The sequence below is a fragment of the Glycine soja genome, chromosome 5 (genome assembly GCF_004193775.1).
Source record: "Glycine soja cultivar W05 chromosome 5, ASM419377v2, whole genome shotgun sequence".
NCBI classification, from domain to species: domain Eukaryota; kingdom Viridiplantae; phylum Streptophyta; class Magnoliopsida; order Fabales; family Fabaceae; genus Glycine; species Glycine soja.
The window spans coordinates 26,511,622-26,533,572 of record NC_041006.1 but is presented as its reverse complement, the minus strand read 5'-3'; the positions used below and the strand labels follow the sequence as shown (position 1 = coordinate 26,533,572).

General features: G+C 33.3%; 2 protein-coding genes across 10 annotated transcripts; both read left to right on the top strand.

The window, feature by feature from the left end:
• The first annotated feature begins 10,519 nt into the window (after window positions 1-10,519).
• LOC114412417 lies at window positions 10,520-15,711 on the top strand. The gene is made up of 5 exons (XM_028376309.1): window positions 10,520-10,719; window positions 11,269-12,019; window positions 13,950-14,289; window positions 14,710-14,791; window positions 15,200-15,711. Exons 2-5 carry the CDS (start codon window positions 11,398-11,400, stop codon window positions 15,398-15,400), a joined length of 1,245 nt encoding a protein of 414 aa, XP_028232110.1. The 5' UTR covers window positions 10,520-10,719; window positions 11,269-11,397; the 3' UTR covers window positions 15,401-15,711.
• A 948-nt stretch (window positions 15,712-16,659) lies between these two features.
• LOC114412414 (replication protein A 32 kDa subunit B-like) lies at window positions 16,660-21,586 on the top strand. Of its 9 annotated transcripts, XR_003666726.1 has the most exons (7): window positions 16,660-17,007; window positions 17,187-17,245; window positions 17,394-17,476; window positions 17,582-17,625; window positions 17,825-18,018; window positions 21,390-21,452; window positions 21,544-21,586. XR_003666726.1 is itself a non-coding variant. In XM_028376308.1 (6 exons), the coding sequence occupies exons 1-6, from the start codon at window positions 16,984-16,986 to the stop codon at window positions 21,547-21,549; spliced, it is 279 nt and encodes a 92-aa protein (XP_028232109.1). In that variant the 5' UTR covers window positions 16,660-16,983; the 3' UTR covers window positions 21,550-21,586. The 9 variants fall into 9 exon arrangements, 3 of the variants coding, with proteins under 3 accessions (XP_028232109.1, XP_028232108.1, XP_028232107.1); XR_003666723.1 differs by having other exon boundaries at window positions 17,187-17,235; window positions 21,390-21,580; XR_003666724.1 differs by having other exon boundaries at window positions 17,187-17,235; window positions 17,394-17,486; window positions 21,390-21,580.
• Window positions 21,587-21,951: the final 365 nt, after the last annotated feature.

Genomic DNA, 21,951 nt, shown 5'->3' with positions numbered 1-21,951 from the left:
AATATCTCAATACTCATGTATATTACAATTCAATACATACTCAATTTATCACATACACTTAATCTCAATCACAATGGTATAATTCCAAAGCAACATGTTATCACACGTGATGAATCATATACGCATTACACAATATTAATATATACATGACACACACATAGACTTTACCTATGAACTATGCAATACATGTAACTACTCAATTGTTTTCAAAATCATTTTAACTCGTCGTGCCTCAAAGTGATTCAACTCGTCGGGTTCCCACTGTAGATCTCATTACAATACTCGTCGCGCAAAAACTCGTCGCCCTTAAAGGGTCTTACAATTGTGTGATTGTACAGTTCATAGCATACAACTCAATACACTCATCTCAATACACATGTATTTTACCATTCATCATAGGTTCAATTTGCCGCTTACTCACAATTTGAATTACCATTTCATAATCTCAATTTAACAATTTATACAAAATGCTTCTCACAAAATGGGGAGTAAAACCCCTCAAAAAATTCCACACAATCATATTAAAATCAATGAATCAAAATCATAGGTCAAAAACATGAAAACACCAAGAGCACTCAAGTTTATCTACCAATTTGCATCAGGACATCAATTGGTCCATCAAACAATCCAATATTGTATTTAATCATAAAGGAAAATTATAATTCAATAAACATCCCAAAATAAACCCCAATTTAATCCTCTAAGGATCCCTACACATGTTCATTCTAACCCCAATTGTGATAACTCATCCTTTACCTCTAAGCGAGCTCACGTGTGTATTTTGTCAGTGATAGCGACATCTCTAGTGGTTTCTTGAGATTTCTCAAGCTTTTCCTCTAATTACTCTCCTAGGATTTTCAAGCATTAGAGAGAAGGAGAAGGGATTGAAGCCTTCATTCCACTGTCTGCGTGTGATGAGTATTTCTCCCTTCACAAATATTAATTAAAAAATCCCAACGGTAGAGATGTGCGAGAATGAATTTAGAACCTGGTGTCCAACTTTCACGATGATCCAATGGTTGACGAGTCCGGGATTATAGTTTTACTGAGACAGGTTTTGGGTGTTTGTGGGAAAAGAGAAAGTTCAGTGCGCGGGACATTTCTTCCTCCACAGATATTCTCTCAAAAATCCCAATGGTAGGTGTGTGCAAATATAAGTTCCGAACCACGCGTTAAATTTCACGACGATCCAATGGTTAAAGAGTTCGAGATCGTCGTTTTACTTAGATAGATTTGTGTGTATGCGGGAAAAGAGAGAGTTTTGGGAAAGGAAGAAGGGAAAATAGATTTAAGAGGAAGAGAGAGCACAGAGATGTGTTGTAAATATAAAAATTGATCTATCACGTCTCTATTTATAGCTAGGGTACTCTTGGCCTTTTAATTACTCTATTATTTATTTATTTATTTTATAAAAAGGAACTCTATTTTATTTTCTATCAAACCATTATTTTAATTAATAAATTTATTTCTCCTTATTTATTTAATTATAAAAACCTCATCATTTTTTTTTCTAAAACTCTATTTATTTTTAAATATATTTTTTAATTTATTTACGAAAAATTGGATGTTACACTAAGCACTTTGAATGACCATTAATATGACTAATTGGCAGCTTGAACAACCTTTGAGGAGATTTGCACGAGCTCAGCCATGCCTTATATGGCTTCTTGCACTTTTCCAAAACTAACTATAAAAGAATAGAGTAGAGTTTTGTCAAAAATGGTAAAAATTGTTTTTGTTAAAACTGGTAAATCTTATCATAATTTTCTAGATTAGTGTGCTAACCTCCTTTGGGATATTTGTACTCAGAGTAAACCTTGCACAGAGTTCACTCACACGGAGACAAATTACACTGCAATTCAATGCACAGTGAAATTCTTGCCCAGATGGAAATCTAGCTCAAACAGTTTCTATTTCTATGTCAAGCTTTACTATACACTCACACACAACACAAAATTCTATGATTAAAAACATATAACTACTAAACTTAAATTTATACATGCACAAATGACACAACACGGAATTTCCTCTATCAGTATGAGTTGTAATTTTTCAGAGTGTTACAACTCCAACTTATTTTAATTATTCTAGATCATATAATTAGACACTTTAATTAGTCACCAACTAGTTAAACTAAAATTCTATTTTTAAACTAGTTATATAGTCATTTACGAAAATGTCCTCCACTTGAAACTCTTATGACTTAATTACCCCTTTTCTAGTTCTATGGAATCTAAATCACCATTAATAAACCTTAATTATCCCTACTTAATTTCTAACTTACATTAATTACTAATTTTCTTTCAAGTTTCTAATTTCTATTTCTAGACCAAAATCCAATCATTAAACATCTAGGTCATTAATAAGTTGACCATTATTTGATCAAAGAATTTTCTCTAAATTATCCTTATTCTTTCTAGACTTTGGCTTAAAAACTTAAGAGTTGAACCATGCCTAGGTATCCTATGGTAACATCTCATTCTTTTACCATTTCAATAGTCTAAAGACACTACCCAATCGCATAACAAAGCAATAACACTCTTTAACACACACAAAATATTTAGCAAACATAATATTCGTTCACAAATAAAATACCAAAATTTCTCATTTCAATAAGACAAATTTAGCAATTTTCAATTCAAAAGTAAATGAATATTATTGGTTTTATTTTTTGTTTTCAGTACAATCTAGCATGAAGGGGAAAAACGAACTTGGTATAGTGAGACTATGAGAGTGAGTCAATGATGGTGCACTGGTGCACAACTTCGGATGGTGATAGAACTAGATGGCGATGTCGCACTCGTAGTGAAGAGGCAAAGTTGTTGTCACAGTGAAAGGCAAAGTTGCAGTCACAAACTCACTGAGGTGGAGTCACAGTAGTGCAGTGGCACAAGGTCGTGGTGGCGTGGTGGCACATGTCACGATGGTGCGGGGAGGTAGTGCAGTGGGGCACAGCTTGACAACACTCATAGTTGAGAGGGATCGTGAAGGACTGAAGGTGGAGGGATTAGATATTTAGATTTAGGGTTCTGTTACCTTTTAGTAGTCATAAAATTAAAAAATGCATAATTCTTTTTTACATAGAAAATTATAATATATATATATATATATATATATATATATATATATATATTAAGTAACATATTACAATTATATTAATATTTATGTATATGTATATATATGTGCAGGGTGTAACAACTCATTTACTTTTTTATGCAATATTGTTTTAAAATCATTTAATTAATTAATATTACGGAACAAGTGTCATTAACTTTTAATTTCTATTTCTAAGTTGGCAAAATATCTCATCACTTTTTGTATAAGTAAGATAAAATAAAATAAGTTAAAATAAGCATGTTGCATGGAAAGCATTAAGTTTTCACATCATAATTAAATTTGTAAATAAATGAATGCAAATTAGTAATGCAAAGCCTTTGTACGTAAATAAAGTGAATAAATAGTATCACGATAGAAGAAATTTGGATACAACCCAAAGTGTAAAAGTAGTGAAATGATTGATACACATTTGTTACATCAAAAAAACATTTTTAGTGAAGATCCCGCCCCTCAAAATACATCAAAATATCAAAAAGAATCTAGGATCGGAGCATATCCGACTAAAAATATTGAACTACGCCTAAGGTATAAACAAAGGAAGGTAATCAATCCTCCTCCTCAGATGAAAGCTCTAAATCTCGTAGAAGCTCACGATACACTTCCTCCCCCTCGGGTGTCATGTTGGTGTGATCTCCTCGGTCCTCAGTGACCTATATGGGACATACTAACTTGAATCTCCAACTTAGAACATTACCTCTCACATCAAACCTCACTGGGGTCACTTCAAATTCTTGAGCATCGTGAGGCACTTCCATACCCAGATAAAAACTGATATCTTCAAACCACTCTAGTTGTCGACAAGATGTAAATCCCCAAGGAATATAGGAGTACCGACGATGATTGATAGTGATGGGCATGACATTTGGTTTATCTACTGACACCACATGCACCATTGATAGCCTATCAGGAATAACAAAGTAAGGCCTGTAAGTTCTCCACACCAAAAGAGTGCACTAAATGTCAAATAGTCACCACTCACCCATTTCTCAACATAAACCTCACAATCTCACAGATGGACCATGATCATATACCTCATTATCTCATAGATAGAATCTAACCATAACCACATCATCTCGCAAATGAAACCTAATAACAAACATGCCATCTCATAGACGGGACAAAACTAACTGTTCCTTACTCTTACTTCAATCTAACCATAACCCTGATGCCGTGTACAACAAACATAATCAAAACATTCACACAACAAGAAATCGAGGCAAGGATCAAACAAACATATTATCTCAATCTCTCAAGTAATATACATACACACACACACACACACACACACACATATATATATACATATATATATTGTCATTTTATCTGTACACGTTGTGGTTAGGGTCCGAGGGCGCCTGACCCTCGGTAAATTGTTTGCTATAATTTATGGATGGTTGTATTTTAGCCGTTATGTTGTCTGTGAATAGATGTGTTCTTTTTATTATCTGAGAGATTGAGATTGATTTTCTAAGCGTAGTAGTTTATTTGATCCTTCGCACATCACACATATAATTGTCAGAGTTCACACTCTATCAGTCTTATCATTCAACAACAACAACAACAATATACAAACCTTTCAGAACATGTATCAGTAGAAAAATTATCACAATTTCAGAGAATGCATTAGTCATCAAGGTTTGCAATTAATCTCAACAATCATATAAAAATTAAATCAATAGTTCCAAAAATAAATAATTCTAAGGTAAATTTATCTAGATGAAGGATTTTCAAGACAACATGTTCAAAGAAGTTTAACAACAAGCATAGGGTTCAAGAGTTGGAGAGAGCCTCTTACCTCTTGTAGTCTCCACAAAATTTAAAAGGAAGAATGAGGGAGTTTAGATTCTAGTTTCCAACCTTCAAGAGTGCAAAAATAAGATTTGAAACTACAAGTGAGAATAGAGCAAGAAAATGAAGTGAAAATCAAACATAGAGTTGAAAATCGAGGTCATTTACCTAAGCTTGATGAAAGAAGGGCTCAAGAACACTTGGTAAATCTTGGAAGAAGAGTGAAAATGATGTCTACTTCCCTCTTGACCAACTGATGAAGAAGAGGAAGAATGAGCATGAATGATGAGTTTTGGGGTCTAAATGAACTTATAGAAGAGGCTTAGAGTATGATCCATTGGATTAAGGTGTTGACTTATCTTAATCACTCAATTTTGACTAATGAATGACCCTTGGTCAGCCATGGAAAACGTGTACACCACTACCAAATGTGGTGTGCTTTACTTTTGAAACTCTTACTTAAAAAGGCTAAAGTAGAGTTTTGCCAAAAAATGGAAATTTTATTTTTACTAAAACCGGTAAATCTTATCCTAATATTCTATATTAGTGTTCTAACTTCCTAGATTAGTGTACTAAACTCCCTTGCGATATGTGTACTCAGAGTGAACCTTGCACAGAGTCCACTTACACAGACAAATTATAATGCGACTCAATGCAAAGTGCAATTCTTGCACAGATGGAAATCTAGTTCAGACAATTTTTATATCTCTGTCAAGCTTTACTAAACCAACCACACGCACACACACATACACAAGCACATACATAGCACGAAAATCAATATCAAAAGCATATAATTATTGTAAATAAATACACACAAGCAGAGAAGACACATCACATAGCTTTCTTTGTTGATCTAAGTTGTAATTTTTTAGGGTGTTACAACTATAACTTATTTTAATTATTCTACATCATATAATTAGACACTTTAATTAGTCACCAACTAATTAAACCAAAATTCCATTTTTAAACTAATTGTATAATCATTTACAAAAATGTCCTTCACTTTAAACTCTTACGACTTAATTACCCTTTTCTAGTTATCTAGATCACCATTAATCAACCTTAATTATCCCCACTTAATTTCTAACCTTACTAACATTAATTACTATTTTTTTTCAAGCTTCTAATTTCTATTTTTAGATGAAAATTCAATTTTTAACATTTAGGCCATTAATGAATTGACCATTATTTGACCAAAGAATTTTATCTAAATTATCTTTATTCTTTATAAACTTTAGCTTAAAAACTTAAAAACTTAACCATGCTTAGGTATCTTATGATAACATATCATTTCAATCATCTAAAACCACTACTCAATCACACAACAAATTAATAAAAGTGTCTATCACATACACATGAAAAATTGAGATGTTACACGTGATGGGTCAGGATGAATACTATACTATACTCATATTTTGAAGGTAAAAATTTATTTTCGCTTACAAATATTTTAACGGATACGGATAGGATCCAGATAGACTTTATCATCCCTACTAACACTTTACTACACCTGGACTAAGAGCCACGATGTCATATGGGCTTGCCTTCTATGTTAGTTTCTACAATATTTCATGTTGAGTATCATGGACATTATCTACCTTACGAGAAATTTGTTAAAGCAATAATCTAATTTGGCAGGATTGTGATCCATTCGCATTCTTATCCTATATGTACTCGATCTCAATTTTTTCGATGCTATATAAACTCGAGTAAGCAGTTTATCCTTTACTAACGATTTATTATAAATTGAACTCAATTGAATATCTGTGACACCCTCTACCCCTCACATATATATTAATAAAGGAATAAAAATTCAAATATTAATTAAAAGTATTTTTAAAATATTTTTAAATACAAGCCTTTCAAATGGGTAAAAGGCTCACATTCACTTTCTTCTACATCATATTCAAACTTGTCCAAATAAATAATAAAGTCATCTCGGCTCAAAGAAGGCCATTTAAGTTTCATACAATTAATATAGAACCTATATCCTAATGTCACATCCTGTCAGAGCGTGGTGTTCCCGTGTCCTCTAGCATGAGGTTCTTCATAGTCATCCACCTATTCATCTGCTCCCTCGAACACAAAGTTCAAGATCATCACAGGATCCAAACACAAACAACAAACCGGGAGTGAGTTATCACATTTCTAACTACTAGAGAGAAACAACACAACATATAGTAGCCAAATACAATTTACTTAGCATATCTCACATTATTTCATCACTTTGTCATTCATCAATCACGCTTTTCATCCATCAATCACACCTTTCAATCATCAATCACAATACACAGAAATCACACACTCCGATCAAGACATAATAACATATCAATTTCATAATAAACAATTAGCAAGCGTCTGCAATAGTTATGCTAAGACTCAAGCCTATATGCAATGTGGTACCATGTCAGTGAAAAACCTCGTTGGGCGCCTAGGAGTACATGACAAGACAAACCACACAATAGTAAGTCAAGTCACTCTCACTAGGTAATATCATAGGGAGACCAGTCAGGGTCACAGTGTTTTGCGAAAATGCTCCAACCATATGGGATCAACATAGGCTTAAAGGAGCACTCAAACCGTGTGACCCCCAAGGCCTACACTCCGAAGAGTCCGTCAGGGCCTCTCCCTCCTGATTCAGGTCCAACCCAGAAAACATTTTAGCACACAGATTCTATCTATGAACTGTACAAAACACACGACTCCTCAATTGTTCTCAAAATAGTTTTAACTCGTCGCCCTAAAAGGGACTTAACATTAACTCGTCGCCCTTAAAGGGACTTAACATTAACTCGTCGCCCTTAAAGGGACTTAACATTTACTCGTCGCCCAAAAAGGGACTTAACATTAACTTGTCGCCCTTAAAGGGACTTATAGTCGTGTGATTATACAATTCATAGTTCATACTCAATGCACACAATATCTCAATCACATACATACACAATTTATCACATACACTCGATCTCAATCACAATGGTATAATATCAAAATAGCATGTTATCACACCTCGTGGATCATATACACTTTACTTATGAACTATGCAATACACACATTTACTCAATTGTTTTCAAAATTATTTTAACTCGTTGAGTTCCCACAGTGGACCCCATCACAATACTCGTCGCCCTTAAAGGGTCTTACAATTGTGTGATTGCACATTTCATAGTTCACAACTCAATACATACATCTCATCTCAATACACATGTATTTCATCATCCGTCACATGTTCCATTTATCACATACGCACAATTTGAATCATCATTTCATAACCTAAACATAACAATTTATACAAAAGATTTTATCACAACATGGGGTGTAAAACTTCTGAAATAGTTTCTCACAATTGTATCAAAATCAATTAATCAAAATCATGGGTTAAAGACAAAGACATCAAGAGCACTCAAGTTTATCAATCAATTCTCATCAGGACATCAATTGGTACATAGAACACAATAATATTGTATTTATAATCATAAAGGAAAAGTTATAATTCAATAAACATCCCAAAATAAACCCAAATTTAGTTCTCTAAGGATCCCTACACATGTTCATTCTAACCCCTAATCGTGACAAACTCATCCCTTACCTCTGAGCGGACTCACGTGTCTTCAGCCAGCGATAGTAACATCTCTAACAGTTCCCTGAGATTCCTTCATTTATTCTTCCGACTGCTCCGATAGAATTCCCAAACGCCAGATAGACAGAAAAGAGATTGAAACCTCCACTTGTACGTCTTCATGTGATTCCTTTTTCTCCCTCCACTAATATTATCTCGAAAATCCCAACGGTGAAAGTGTGCGCAATTGAATTTCGAACAACATATCCAAATTTCATGAAAATCCAACGGTAAACAAAACCGGGATCATAGTTTTACCAAGACAGTTTTGGGTTTCTGCGGGAAATTAAAATGCTACAATGCGAAGGGTTTTCCTCTAAGCTCAGATATGATTTTGAAATTCCCAACAGTGAGAATGTGCGAAATTGGGTTGTGAATGTGGTACTCAAATTTCACGACGATCCAACGGTGAACGAGTCCAAGATCGGCGTTTTTCTGAAACAGGTTTGGTGGGATGCGGGAAAAAGAAAGGATTTTGAGAGGAGAAGTGGAAAAACGAAAATGAGGCCGGAAAGAGATACCTGACTTAACATAACTATTTATACATAGGGTATTTAGCCTATTATTTGCTCTATATTTATTTATTTATTTATTTTATAAAAATAAACTCTATTTTATTTTATATCAAACAAATAAATGAGATGTCCTTTTTATTTTCTCTCAAATCATTATTTTAATTAATAATTATATCTCCTTATTTATTTATTTATACAATTTTATCATTTTTCTAAAACTTTGTTTATTTATAAATAACCATCCTTTCCAATCTAGATTAAAAAAATTGGGATGTTACATTATCAAAGTGGGTTTTATAAATATTTTGCGCACTTTGCAAGAAATAAACAACAATATTAACAATGACTGGATCTTACATGCAAGTAAAGCGTAGCAGGATCAAGATCATTTTGCAAATGATTATTTACAAAATACCCTTCTCTTTATTTACCAATTTGCTATGTCCATTTACCCATACGTAGTCAACGAGAAAAAAAAATACAGTGGATTTTTTTTGTCAGCAAAGAGAATATATATATATATATATATATACCCTGAAAGTTTTAGTGTACAGGTTCCAAACTCGAGAGCCCTATGAAAAGTAAATCCCACCAATGATTACACCATATTTAACACATAAAACATGAAAAGATTAAATAACCATTGTAACATCAATCCCATCCATGCATACAAAGTGATTAAGTCAATGTTTATTTGGGACCGGAGTATCTTTTAGTTAAAGGGAAGGACTAATTTTTAAAATATTAAAATTTATTTAAAAAATTTAACTTTTTTAATATATATTTTTTCATATGTACGAAATAATTAAATATCTAATTACATAATTTAAAAATAAGACTATCTATTAATCATTCATATTATATTGGCTTGTTATTAAATCAATGTGTATATATATATATATATCATTGAATTTTAATGGACTATAATAATTATATAATTTGTATCAAACTAATCATTAACATTTTTTATCATTTAAAATCATATTTTAAAATGTTTTGTAAGACTTTTTGGTTTGATTATGATATGATTAACAAATAATTATCTCTTAAATATGCATGAGGAGATTGATATCTTGATCATGATGCATAAGAAAAATAACTATTTGAAAAAAAGTCAATCCCTAAATATATCTTTATACACGAGAGATTAGTTTTTTATTCTTATTTAAAAAATACACTTAATTAAAAAAGAATATTTAAAAATAATTTTTTTACATGAATTCTTTCTACTACAAATGTCATGAGAACAATAAAACTACGAAAAACAAACCCACAAATCTCACCGCTAGTGTAATTCAAATCCAAACCAAATACGCCCCTTTCATCATGTGAAAAATAATAATTAAAATGTCACAGTCCTGCGGTCCACTGCATGTGAGTGGCATTTGGAATTTACACACGACATGACAAGTGCAAGGATGGGTTTCTTGGAATTCTACAAAATGTTTCACAGACGATGTCCACGTCCTGCTCCCTCCAAATCCACCTTCCTCACTCTCATTATTCCACCTTCAATGAATTGTTCTTGTCCTAAGAAAAATGGTTACTTCACTATGGGGTTGTACTAACGCGACATGTCTACTCTCACAATATATTAACATGTCCACATTCCGGGAATGTCTATCCCAGCGCAAATCGTTGCTTAACCCCGATTAACACATCAGGGTCACTAGTCAAATTCCGGTAACACTCCTCTTCTACCATGCTTAGCAATAAAATTAATTAGTATCTTCTGATTTTCTAGTTTCTTCTTTGTTGTCACGTTTTTAATATATGTTTGTTTAAGTATTATTCACGGGAATCGATCAAATAAGATTATTATGAATAGTAATTTTTTTTTTCTTTTAAGTATGTAACGTAATTACATATATTAAGTGATTAAGTTGGAATAAGTTTTAGGCAATTGAGTACTCAGAAATAATATATATTTATCAATTGTTAGTTGTTACCCTCGTTTTCTTTTCTGTCACATATTTTAATACATGTTGGTTTTATAGGTATTATTTATTAGAGGTCATTCTGTCGAATAAAATTACGATAAAACTTTTTATATCATGAATATTTAACCTAACTGTGTGTTCATTAGCATTCGGTGGTAATATGTGTTTGTCAATTGATAGTTGTTACCCTCTTTTTCTTTTGGTGTAACATTTCAAAGTGGTGGTTGAGTGATGAAGCATGACTAGTCAAAATCTAACGTTGGTTTCTTTTGGGTACAACGAATCTGATCAGATTTAAGTGCACCCCGAGATGTCCTCACGTAAAAGCAGAAAGACGGTTAACAATTTAGCATAGATGGGTCAAAACAAGTTAACCTTTCCATTTTCGTAGTGGGATTCTGTTCTTGCTTTCTCCAGTGTCATGAAGAAGAGTTCTTCATCATCATTCCAGAACTTGGGATCTTTCCCAAGTCCAGGGGCACCCTATTACAGAGAGAGAAGCATTGGGAGCCAAAAGGGGTGGTGCTCAGAGAGAGTTTCAAAGCCTTCAAGTAGTTCTGGCAGCATCAGCAGAAGGCACACAATGGCAGGGTTAACACCCTTTTGTGGTGGAAGAACAATGCCATCTAAATGGGACGAAGCTGAGAGGTGGATTTGTAGCCCAGTTTCTGCCTATGCTGAGAGCAGAAGTTCGCATTCACAGCTTCAGCGAAGGCCAAAGTCAATAAGTGGCCCAATTGTGCCTCCTGGTGTGGCTGCTTTCTACTCAAATTACTCACCTGTGCTGCCACTTCGCCAGGGTTTGGTTGTGAGGAACTTGGTGGTGGGTTCGCCCTTCTCAACTGGGGTGCTGGCACCTGTTGCTGTTTCTGTTCACCACTTTGATGCACATGATGGCACTGTTTTTGGCTATGACTTGGACAGTGGAATGCAGTTTTCTAGCCCTGTTATCAATGAGAATGGCATGGTGTTTTCTCCATTGTCCACTGCTGCACCCACGTGCTCTGAACTGCCCTGTAACCAATCATCTCCTATCTCTGAAGGTAAATCACTGTCTTGTTTTAATCCTTGTAACTAGGATTTTTGGCTTTTGGATGGAACTCAATATTCATACAGGCTTCTGTACTTTAGATGGGTTATGAAATTATTCTTTGGTTTGAAATTTCATCGTCACACTTAAATTCTTTGTGCTGTTCCTAAGAATATTATATGGGAATCAAATCTAAATTTTTTCTTTTCCACGAATTTAACATTACTTGTCAACTGAACTGCACTTAATGACTATGGAATTGCAGTGTCAGCCTTAGAAATTTAAGAGTCTTCGTATTACGACCAATAGCTGAATTAGTTTGAACAAATGTAGTAGGAGAGATAATTTCTCAGTAGTACTATAAAAAGCCTTGAATATTCTAAGGTTGAATTTCTCTAATTAGTAATTATATTGCGTATTCCTTGTATATAAGATGCTTTAATATATGTAATCAATTGGTTAGTATAAGGAGAAACAGTTTCTGACACTTGATGGCTACTGTTTGTGCCTAGATTTCAGGGGATAATTAATGAATGTGCAACGGGTTGTATTCAAATAACATTTGCGAAAGTATGACTTTACATGAGTTATATTTTGTGTTTTATATATTATCCAATTATATAATATTATGTTTATCATATTATATATTGTCCTAAGGACCTTTTTGTAAATTGGATATTTTATTTTTATTTTTAATTTAATTTAATGTATTTTAAAAAGACACTTTAACATTTAATTAATTCTTAATATTCTTAAATCTAAACCTAACTTTTCCTGCGTCCTATCTATCTTTCACACGGTCATCACCTATTTGAGCACGGACTCCACAAGACCAACAAGCACAAGAGCACTTTCCGATCTGTTATTCCTAATCTTAATCCCCAGCTAGCATATTATCCTACAAAACCCCATAGGGCCATCGAAGCATGCAGAAAGTGTTACTTTCAAGAGAAGAAAATACTAAACCCAACAGAGTGCAGCCGGTACAGAAAATCAAAGCATGATAACAAAGAATAACCCGAGTCCAGAGTTGGTTCAATGCAATTAACAAGTCATCATAGGAACTTTGCTTTCCTTTCGATTTTCTAAATTTTTTTCTTCAAGATCATGCAAAGCATAGTTTTGGATGTCTATCTGTTGAACAAGTTGCTGATTCTGGAACTGTAAGACTCCTGCGTCAGCCTGGAGGGAGCATACCATTCCCCGTTACATAATTAAAACTAATTAAAAACTAAGATTGATAGAATGGAGGAAAGATTAGGTTTAGAATTAGAAAGATTAGGAATTTATTAGAGAATAAAGTGTCTTTTTAAAATACATTAAATTAAAAATAAAAATATTAATTTATAAAAAGATCCTTAGGCTTTAATTAAAAAAAAAATTACACTTAGTCATGAAAATAAGTCATTTGATATTATATGATCAAACAATATATAATATATATTAATATGACTTATTGTAATGTCACACCGAATTTTTTTTTCAAAGTATATGCATTGTTTAATCATTAATTTGTTAATTTAATTTGGCAACTTAAGTCTTGGGTTGTCCACCACTAGCAGGTAAATCCGTGAAGTGTTGCAAAGTGCTTTTATATTGTTTTAACCACTAGGATGAGGTGGTCACCACCAGACATTTGTTTAATTAATGTCTTTGATTCCTCATAGAACAGTGAGCTATCACTACAAGTTTGTAGTTTTTGATCTTTTGGATTTTTAATATGAAGCTAATATTTAATAGAATTTTGTCACACTTAACACTGTATGTTTCTTATTAAAATGTATTTTGTGAAAATTGAATTTAGATTTATCTTCAAAATTTCAGCTGTGTATTATTATCTAAGTCAGACTAATTAGATTCTACCTCATAATCTACACACCTTTGTTTGTTGAGATTCGAAAATCTAAATTAATGTTTAAAACGATTTTTATTTTAATTTACAGATGAGAAGCATGACGGAACGATGGAGGGGGAAAACGTAGCATCTCATTCCTCAAGGTGTGACAAAGGTACCCAAATGAGTCCAGGAGAGATAGAGAATGATTCACATTCCTCTCCAAAATCTTGTGCCACTTCAATTGTGGATCAACAACAATGCCATTCTTCTAAATTAGAGGTCAGAGATGTGGAAGTTGACAGCCAAGCTACAATTGTCAGGTGGTCCAAGAGGCATGCAACCAAATTGGCCAAAAAAGACACTCTACACAGCAAAGATTTAAGAGAGATTAGTGCAGAAGCCCAAGCATCATGGGATATTGACGAGTCAAACATTGACACTTCCAAGTATGTTGCTTAAATACAAAATATCAATTTTTTTAAAATTCATGTTACATTAATCATTTTGGTTCCTTGGTTAAAGGGTTACATTAGTCATTACGTGTTGTTTTTCGTCCTGTTCAATTAGAATTGAAACTTTTACATCGGTAATCTGTAAAAAATTTTAATGTAAATTTTGTTATGCAAATTATCAAGATAAAACTTTAATTCTGATTGGAAAATAGTACAAACGATACCTAAACACTGTATCTATGTTTTCTCCTTTCTGGATATAAAATCAGTTTGGAGGCTGCTAAGGAATGTTTTTCAGTTCCTTGGATAAACATGAACACGATATTTGAATCTCTTAAACATTCAGAGAGCGAAGTGCATATAATGCTATTGTATTACTTATGCATTTATCCATGAACTTCTGTTTTGGCGCAGGTTACAGAGAGAGGAAGCCAAAATCATTGCGTGGGAGAATTTGCAGAAAGCAAAAGCTGAAACTGCAATACGGAAACTTGAGGTTTTTCCTATTCATCGTAACTAGTATATTGTATTTTCTTATATCATGCATGTATGGGGTCTAACACAAATTCATATTCATATTATCATTAGTTAGAAGAAGATATTAAATCCATTAAAGGAGGTTGCTATGCTGCAGTATAGACTATAGTAAAGCTCAGAAAATATATGTAGAAAGTGTATATAGTTAGGAGTATATTCTTTTGAACACACTCTTTTATTGGTTGAAATTTATTGAAGGTCATGAAATTTTACAGGTCCACTTCATATTTAACGATTTTATCTGAATTTTATAATTTTTAATAAATTTTAACTAATTAAAGAATGCGTTTAAATGAGTATGTTAAAGGGTATGTGATCTTCAACACAACAATTTAATCTCTTCTGACCATGATAATATTCAAAATAGATGAAATTGGAAAAGAAGAGATCATCATCAACGGATAAAATTCTAAACAAGCTAAGAAGGGCACAGTTGAAAGCTGAGAATATGAGAAGCTCAATTCCTGTACAACAGAGCCATCAGGTTTCCAAGTGCAGAGTATTTTCGTTCTCCAAATATGCTCAGATATGGTCTCCAACCAGTTGCTTCAGAAGCCATGATCAGTGATCGAACCCAAGTAAAATCCCTCAAGTCATTGAGGTTTTGACCAGTTCATAAAAAGTATACTACGCTGTCTTGATGCCAATTTGACGTAATTTGGCATGTGTTAGAAAGCCTTACACCATTATTTGCATCTAGGTACCTATGTATTCTGTGTATATAAAAGCACAATGGTTGTGATTAACTTTTTTTTACTTCTTTTATAAACATTCTTTTTTTTTTCTCGTTTTCTTTATGAGCACACCAAGTACTCGTAGATGGTGATTGAGGAGAAATTATTACAACGTCGAGATTACCATAATCTCAGTTAATCTTTACATGATGTACATAATTAAATTTTATTAATACTTTTTATTGTAAATTAAAAACTTTTTTTTTATAGTTACATAAAAGTATTTCCATCATTTATCACTTACATGAAAAATTAAAATTTATTTTGCATTCAAAATACACCAATAACAAATAGAAAAAAAGAAAGATTTGTGTATTTAGATATGTATTCTTGAAGTAATAAAATTTTTTCTGTGTGTATCCAGACTGACATCAATCTTTGTTACAACTCTTAGTGAAATTTTAAAGAGCAAACCCTTTGTCTACTTTTCTAAAAATATGCTTGAATTTTTCTAATTTGTGGCTAATACACTTTGCTCTTAAATAGATGATTTATTTATAATGTTAAAGAGATATGGATTTTGACCTTTCTCAATAAGGAGAGATTTTATTTAAAATAATTTCATATCTCTTTATCTTTATATTTTAAAATAAAACTATCTCATATCTTTTTATTTTAAGAAGTTTTCTGATATAAGACAGGTAATTCTCAAAAAAATCACAGACTACTTACGATAATTAATCACATGATCTGATCCTGATATGTAGCACTAGAATCTTATTTTTATTTGATGGACAACTTCCACATTTATAAAATGATACTCTTTGTTTATATTAATTATATTCTTAGTGCCAGTAAAAAATATAATAATATTCCATTAAAATATTTATTTGATTAAATTAAATTCTTTAATTTAGTTATCAAATAAATTATTTTCTTTTGCAAAGATTGAAATCTCGTTTGTATGTGATCCATAGGTTCAATATTAAATCGGTATAGTAATTAATCATAATTAATTTACTAACCAAGGTAGTCATCTAGCAATACTCCTTAACATCCATATAATATGAACACTACTAAAAATATAACTTTTTATGACGGGTATTTAAAGTCGATTGTCGAAAAACTATCATCATTTGACATACAATGACAATTTTGTAAATAATGTCAACTTTTTAAAGATGGTTTTTGTGAAATCGTCTTTGAAACCTCAAAACAACGATGAATTTCAAGAGAATCGTTGTCGATTTGGTGTATTCAAAGATAGTTCGTGAAAATCGTCTTTGAATCAGTACTAAAAAAAGACATCACTGCGTGACCTTTCCTTATACTACTAATTCACCCTATTGCATGTGCTCTCGATCAGCCACTATTCCTTGTGACCTTTCCCTATACTACTAGTTCAAGCAAGTTTGACGGCAACACAGCCTTCTACGATGGCAGATCCGTGCCTTCTCCTCAGCCTTCTCACGGCCCCATGCCTTCCTTCTATTCCTCCAAGGTCACTTCTCCATCTTTTCTTACTTTATTTTTTTCTTTTCATAATTACAATCACATTTAACCTAAAACTACGCAACACTAATTAACCCTTAGAGTTGTACTCTTCTTTTAATTGCAAGTGTTTTGATAAAATAAGACAATATATGCTTTAAGTTGCATTTATTTACCCCTATTTTGTAGAATCGTGATGCTCAAACCTTGCTTCCTCTGATAGTCAAGCAGATATACGGTGCGTCTCAGTAAGTGACAATAAAACGAATTTGATTATGGTTGATGGTGTAGACCTTAACAGTGTGCGTTCTCTATGAGAATTAATTTTAGCTGTTGACTTTGTTTAGGGTTTCGTTGGTTCTCATGTTCTGACCTTTTTGAGTCAATATTATATAGTCTTGTAGGAAGGGTGTGCATCAAAGTTGGAGGAATTACTGACATCACTTTTGTGCCTAATGATGATACTGGGAAGATTGAGTGTAATAAATGGTTATTGCTATTTAATTTTTTATAGTCTCTACATTTTTTTTCAATTCTTTTGTATCATTTGCTTTTGTAAATTATGAGTTATTGTTTATGTGTAGGCTTCACGGAGATGTTGAAACAGATGAAGCTGAGGGGGCATCGTGTATGTTACTACTAAATTGTATTTCCTGCATAGGTTTTCATTTTGCATTGCTATGTATAAGTTAATTTTAACTTATAAGAAAAGTTTAATATATTTTTCCTCTTTTTTTTTCTAGAAGTGTTTACTTAGAAGTTTATTCAAATTGGACTTTAATACTATATTTACATAATTGGTTTTTAACCTTTATCTCTAAATATAGAGAAGAATGGTCTGAAATAGAATATGGAAGCAATGGTGGAGTGGTCTCGAAGCTCCAACACTGAAGTGAAGAGAGAGAAACAATGGCCAATGTTTCAATTCCACTCTCGCAAAACGGTTTCTCCATACCCAATTACTCAACAAAACACCTATGTTTCACCCCTTCAACTCCATCACTCAGAATTTCTTGCCCTGGTCCAACTCTTTCTCTCTTAATTAATTTGTTATATTATATGATATAAACAATGCTTATTGCTTAGTAATTTGCTTCATTCCAACCTGTTACTGCTGCTACTCAGGTTTTAATTGAGCTTAAAATTTTAAATGCATTTGCTAGGATATCTTATTTCGATCTATGGAAGTTCAACAAAGAATCATATAATAATTAATAGACTGCTAGGTTCTTGGGGTTTCCTGAGTTGCTTGCAATCAAGTAATTAAACTGCATATTTTAGAAAGAAAACTGTTGGGATTGATATGCCTTGAATCCCCAATATTCATTGTTAAGCTCCCATTTGCAAACATAAGTTAAAGGAGACCACTTGTTTGTTTGTTCATTAGTTGCTTTGTGGAACTGTGAAGATGATCAACTAAGGTTGGAAAAAATGAAGTGACTTCTCTCATAATGTATCTTTTGATTCCTTTCATGTTAACATGATATAATCAACATATTTGGTTGATACAGCTGATAAGGTGATTTTTCTTTGGTTACCTACTTACCATAGGAAGGAATGATGGATAGCTTGTGGTTTTGAGGATGTATGGTGATTGATGAAATAGTTAATTTTTTTTGAAGGCAACAAATATGTTCAAATTATAACACAGCTTTTGACATGTTAGGACACATGAGGCAAACCACACTACTTTGTTTGGAGTATGGTTCCTTCTATACATAGGGTTTGATTAGGAAGCCTATTACAAGTTTGGTTAAAATTAGATTATCTTTAGAAACATTTATTTCATTATTTTGATGGTCTTTGGAATAAATCCTAAGAGCCTCACATTGATGTCCTTCACAACTTTGCATATTTGACTTGCCTCGGGGAATCACAAGGCCTATTTTCATAATATATTCTTCTTTTCTTCTCTGATAAAAACAAAACTTTCAAATTATTCAGTTTTAGTAGCGTGTCATGTCAGTTATAAATGTTAACGAAAGTTTAAATTTGTGAAAGACAAATATGATTTACACATGTCTTCAAAACAAGCAGTTGAGGAGAGAATGCAACACCCACTATGTTTTCCTTGCAGAGGCCAATCTTTCTAGAGTTGTCATGGCTGATCCTCTTAATTGTTGTACAAAGCCTAAGAATAAGATATTTAAATTAGTTATTAGGTGAGAAAACTTACCAAATGTAACTTTACTTGCATGTGAAGCATAATTGTGTAGATTGAATAGAGAAACAAACATGCTCTTAATTTGGCATCCTGTTACTATGTGTCGCAACCTACCCTACGACGGAAGTGCAGGCGAAAAGCCAAAAGAGCATCTTCCAAAAAAGAAAAACGCGTGAGAGTCGCTACCAATGTTTATTCGAAAAAAATGTTAGAAAAACAAAATAAAGGTTTGAGAGTTGTTTACGTATGGAGAAGGTATTAGCACCCCACGCGCCCGTCACAAGGGACGTCGGCCTTTAATCGAGTGTGCAAAACATGACTTCAAAATTGTGTATTTTTCTTTTTTATATTTTTTTATTTTTTTGGGATCGACAAGGGAGTTGCCCTTGCTCCTATGTATCCTCAGGTGCGATGAGAAATTCAGACCTACATAGTTCTTTAAGTCTGAATGTTTGTGTGTTAAATTGATTTTTTATGCTTTTGAAAGATTCATTTTAATTGCAAGCAAAAAATCGTTTAAGGCGTTGGACCTTAAAATGATGTTTTAAATTTTGAAAAGCGGAGAGAATGGTTAAGACGTTGGACCTTGAAATGATCTTTTAAATTTGAAAAGTGGAGAGAATCGTTAAGGCGTTGGACCTTGAAACGATCTTTTAAATTGGAAAAGCGGAGAGAACCGTTAAGGCGTTGGACCTTGAATTAAGGCGTTGGACCTTGAAACGATCTTAAGTGGTATTTGATAAAAAGAAATTAGTTATGAGTTGGTTTTATCTTGGTTTTGTTTATTAACTTTCAATCTCCTTAAAATATAACACTGGTGATAAGTTAAGATTGAACTTTACAAAGGAAAACGAGATCGCCGATGATAGATGGAGAAGATAGATGTGCACATAATAACAGGGGGCACTACTAAAAAAAGTCCTTTTTACGACACCTATTCTACGACGGTTGTTTATAACTGATTTAGAAAGTGGTACGGTGACATTTTTGTAATTATTGTGACTAAAAATGCATTTTACGATGCACATTTTAAGACAGTTATTGAAAACCGCCTTAAAATGTTATACGAATTAAATTTTTCGCCGGGTTTTACTGAACAACCATCATAATTTAAAAATAAAAAATAAAAAATTATATAAAGATTAGGAGAAATCTGAAGAGACTCTTGTTTCTCTCTCCACTCTCCATCATCTTTGCAAGTCCCTCGCTCGCTTCCTACTCTCACAAACCGTAGCTGCCACCATGGACAATAACAACCTCTTCTCCGATTACTTCTCTGACGACCTCGATTCCTTCCCCTACCCACCGCTACAACCATGACCACAACCACCATCACGATTTCGTCACCCTCGAGCCTCTCTACCTCTTCCCTTACACCTGGTGGCTCGAAGAAGTTGATGATCGAGGAGAGGCCGTGCTTTATATGGTGCCATGCAATTTCGATTCCGATTCTGTGCTTTATATGGTCCACTTTTTGGATCTCACCGTCACCGCCACAACACACGGGAAAAATATCACTTGCTCCCCATCCCTTCCATTTCGATCTCTATTCTCCCTAACACTCCTCTCTCTGTATATGAGTTCTAGGGTTTTGGGGATAGAAAGCATAAAACACATACACCACGTCGTTTGATTTGAGGGTGGCGCAAGATGCTGGGGCACCGCTTGAAGTTGAAGAAGCACGACGTCGATGGCGGCGGCAGTGAGAAGCAGCTCCAGCAAGACCCCTTCGAGGTCCTCAGCATCTGCGCAACTCCACAAATTAGGAAATCAAAACCGTGTACCGCAAAATGGCGCTCAAGTGCATTTCGATTCCCTTCTTGCTGTGTTGCTTTGTGTTTTTTTTTTTTTTTGAATTTGCGGTGTTGATGCTTTTGACTGTGTTGAAGAATGAAGATAGTACTGGAGTCTCTGCTGTCATATATTGGATTGAGTTTTTTTGAATATTGAGTTTTTTTTGCGAGCATACCAACCCAATGGGTGGGAAAAATATCATTCAAGTAATTTTATGGATTTTTCTCCAGCAAAAAAGCAAACTTTGACTAGTTATAATGAAAAAAGGTAAAAATTGCCTGAGAATTTGCATTGAAGGTTGTAGCTCATCAATAATAATCATTCCTTACAATTACATATGTACTTTTGGTTGAAAGCTTTTTGGCTATTTCTATGCTCCCCAACTACTCTTTCAAAGAAGTTTTGTATCAATATGCTATTATATATGTGACCAGGCAGTCATACCAACCACTGGAGAGTTTGTTTACCAAGGATCAAGGGGCCAACAGTTTTCTAGTGTAAGGCCTGTGGAAGAGAATATGAGGAGACTGTAAGTATTTTACATATGGACTTTTCCTTCATGTATTATTGTACTTGCTTTCTCTGCAGGATTAAGTAATTACATAAGGAAGCTGAAGAGCTATGGAAGTAGGTCAGTACAAATAAATGCTGCCTTATTAATGGTTTCATGCATATTTTGGATAATGCTTTATAAAGAATTGAATTCATTCTGAACTTGAATGGAAGAACTTTTCACATTTTTGATTTAACATTGCGTTTATCTTTTTTATATGCACATGTTGATTTAATTCTGTTAGGAAGTACATTATTTCTTAATTCTTAGCAAAAACGTTGCATACAAATACACATGATGTAATCTAAGCCAACTTTTGTTCAAAGTGTTTTGCTTGTCTTATGAACTTCCCCTGCCAAATTTGTATGTTTGGCACTAAATTTATTTTGTGTTTGTTTCTTGTTGCAGCAATGGAACTTGCCCTGTTGTTGGAGAAGCTGACA

Bases quoted from the DNA above. Each gene is read 5' to 3' on its own strand.
- LOC114412417 (XM_028376309.1), top strand. From the start codon at position 11,398: ATGAAGAAGAGTTCTTCATCATCATTCCAGAACTTGGGATCTTTCCCA. The intron at 12,020-13,949 runs GTAAATCACTGT...TTTAATTTACAG, and splicing joins ATCATCTCCTATCTCTGAAG to ATGAGAAGCATGACGGAACG. The intron at 14,290-14,709 runs GTATGTTGCTTA...GTTTTGGCGCAG, and splicing joins TCAAACATTGACACTTCCAA to GTTACAGAGAGAGGAAGCCA.
- LOC114412414 (XM_028376306.1), top strand. From the start codon at position 16,984: ATGCCTTCCTTCTATTCCTCCAAG. The intron at 17,008-17,186 runs GTCACTTCTCCA...CCTATTTTGTAG, and splicing joins CTTCCTTCTATTCCTCCAAG to AATCGTGATGCTCAAACCTT. The intron at 17,477-17,581 runs GTAATAAATGGT...GTTTATGTGTAG, and splicing joins TGATACTGGGAAGATTGAGT to GCTTCACGGAGATGTTGAAA.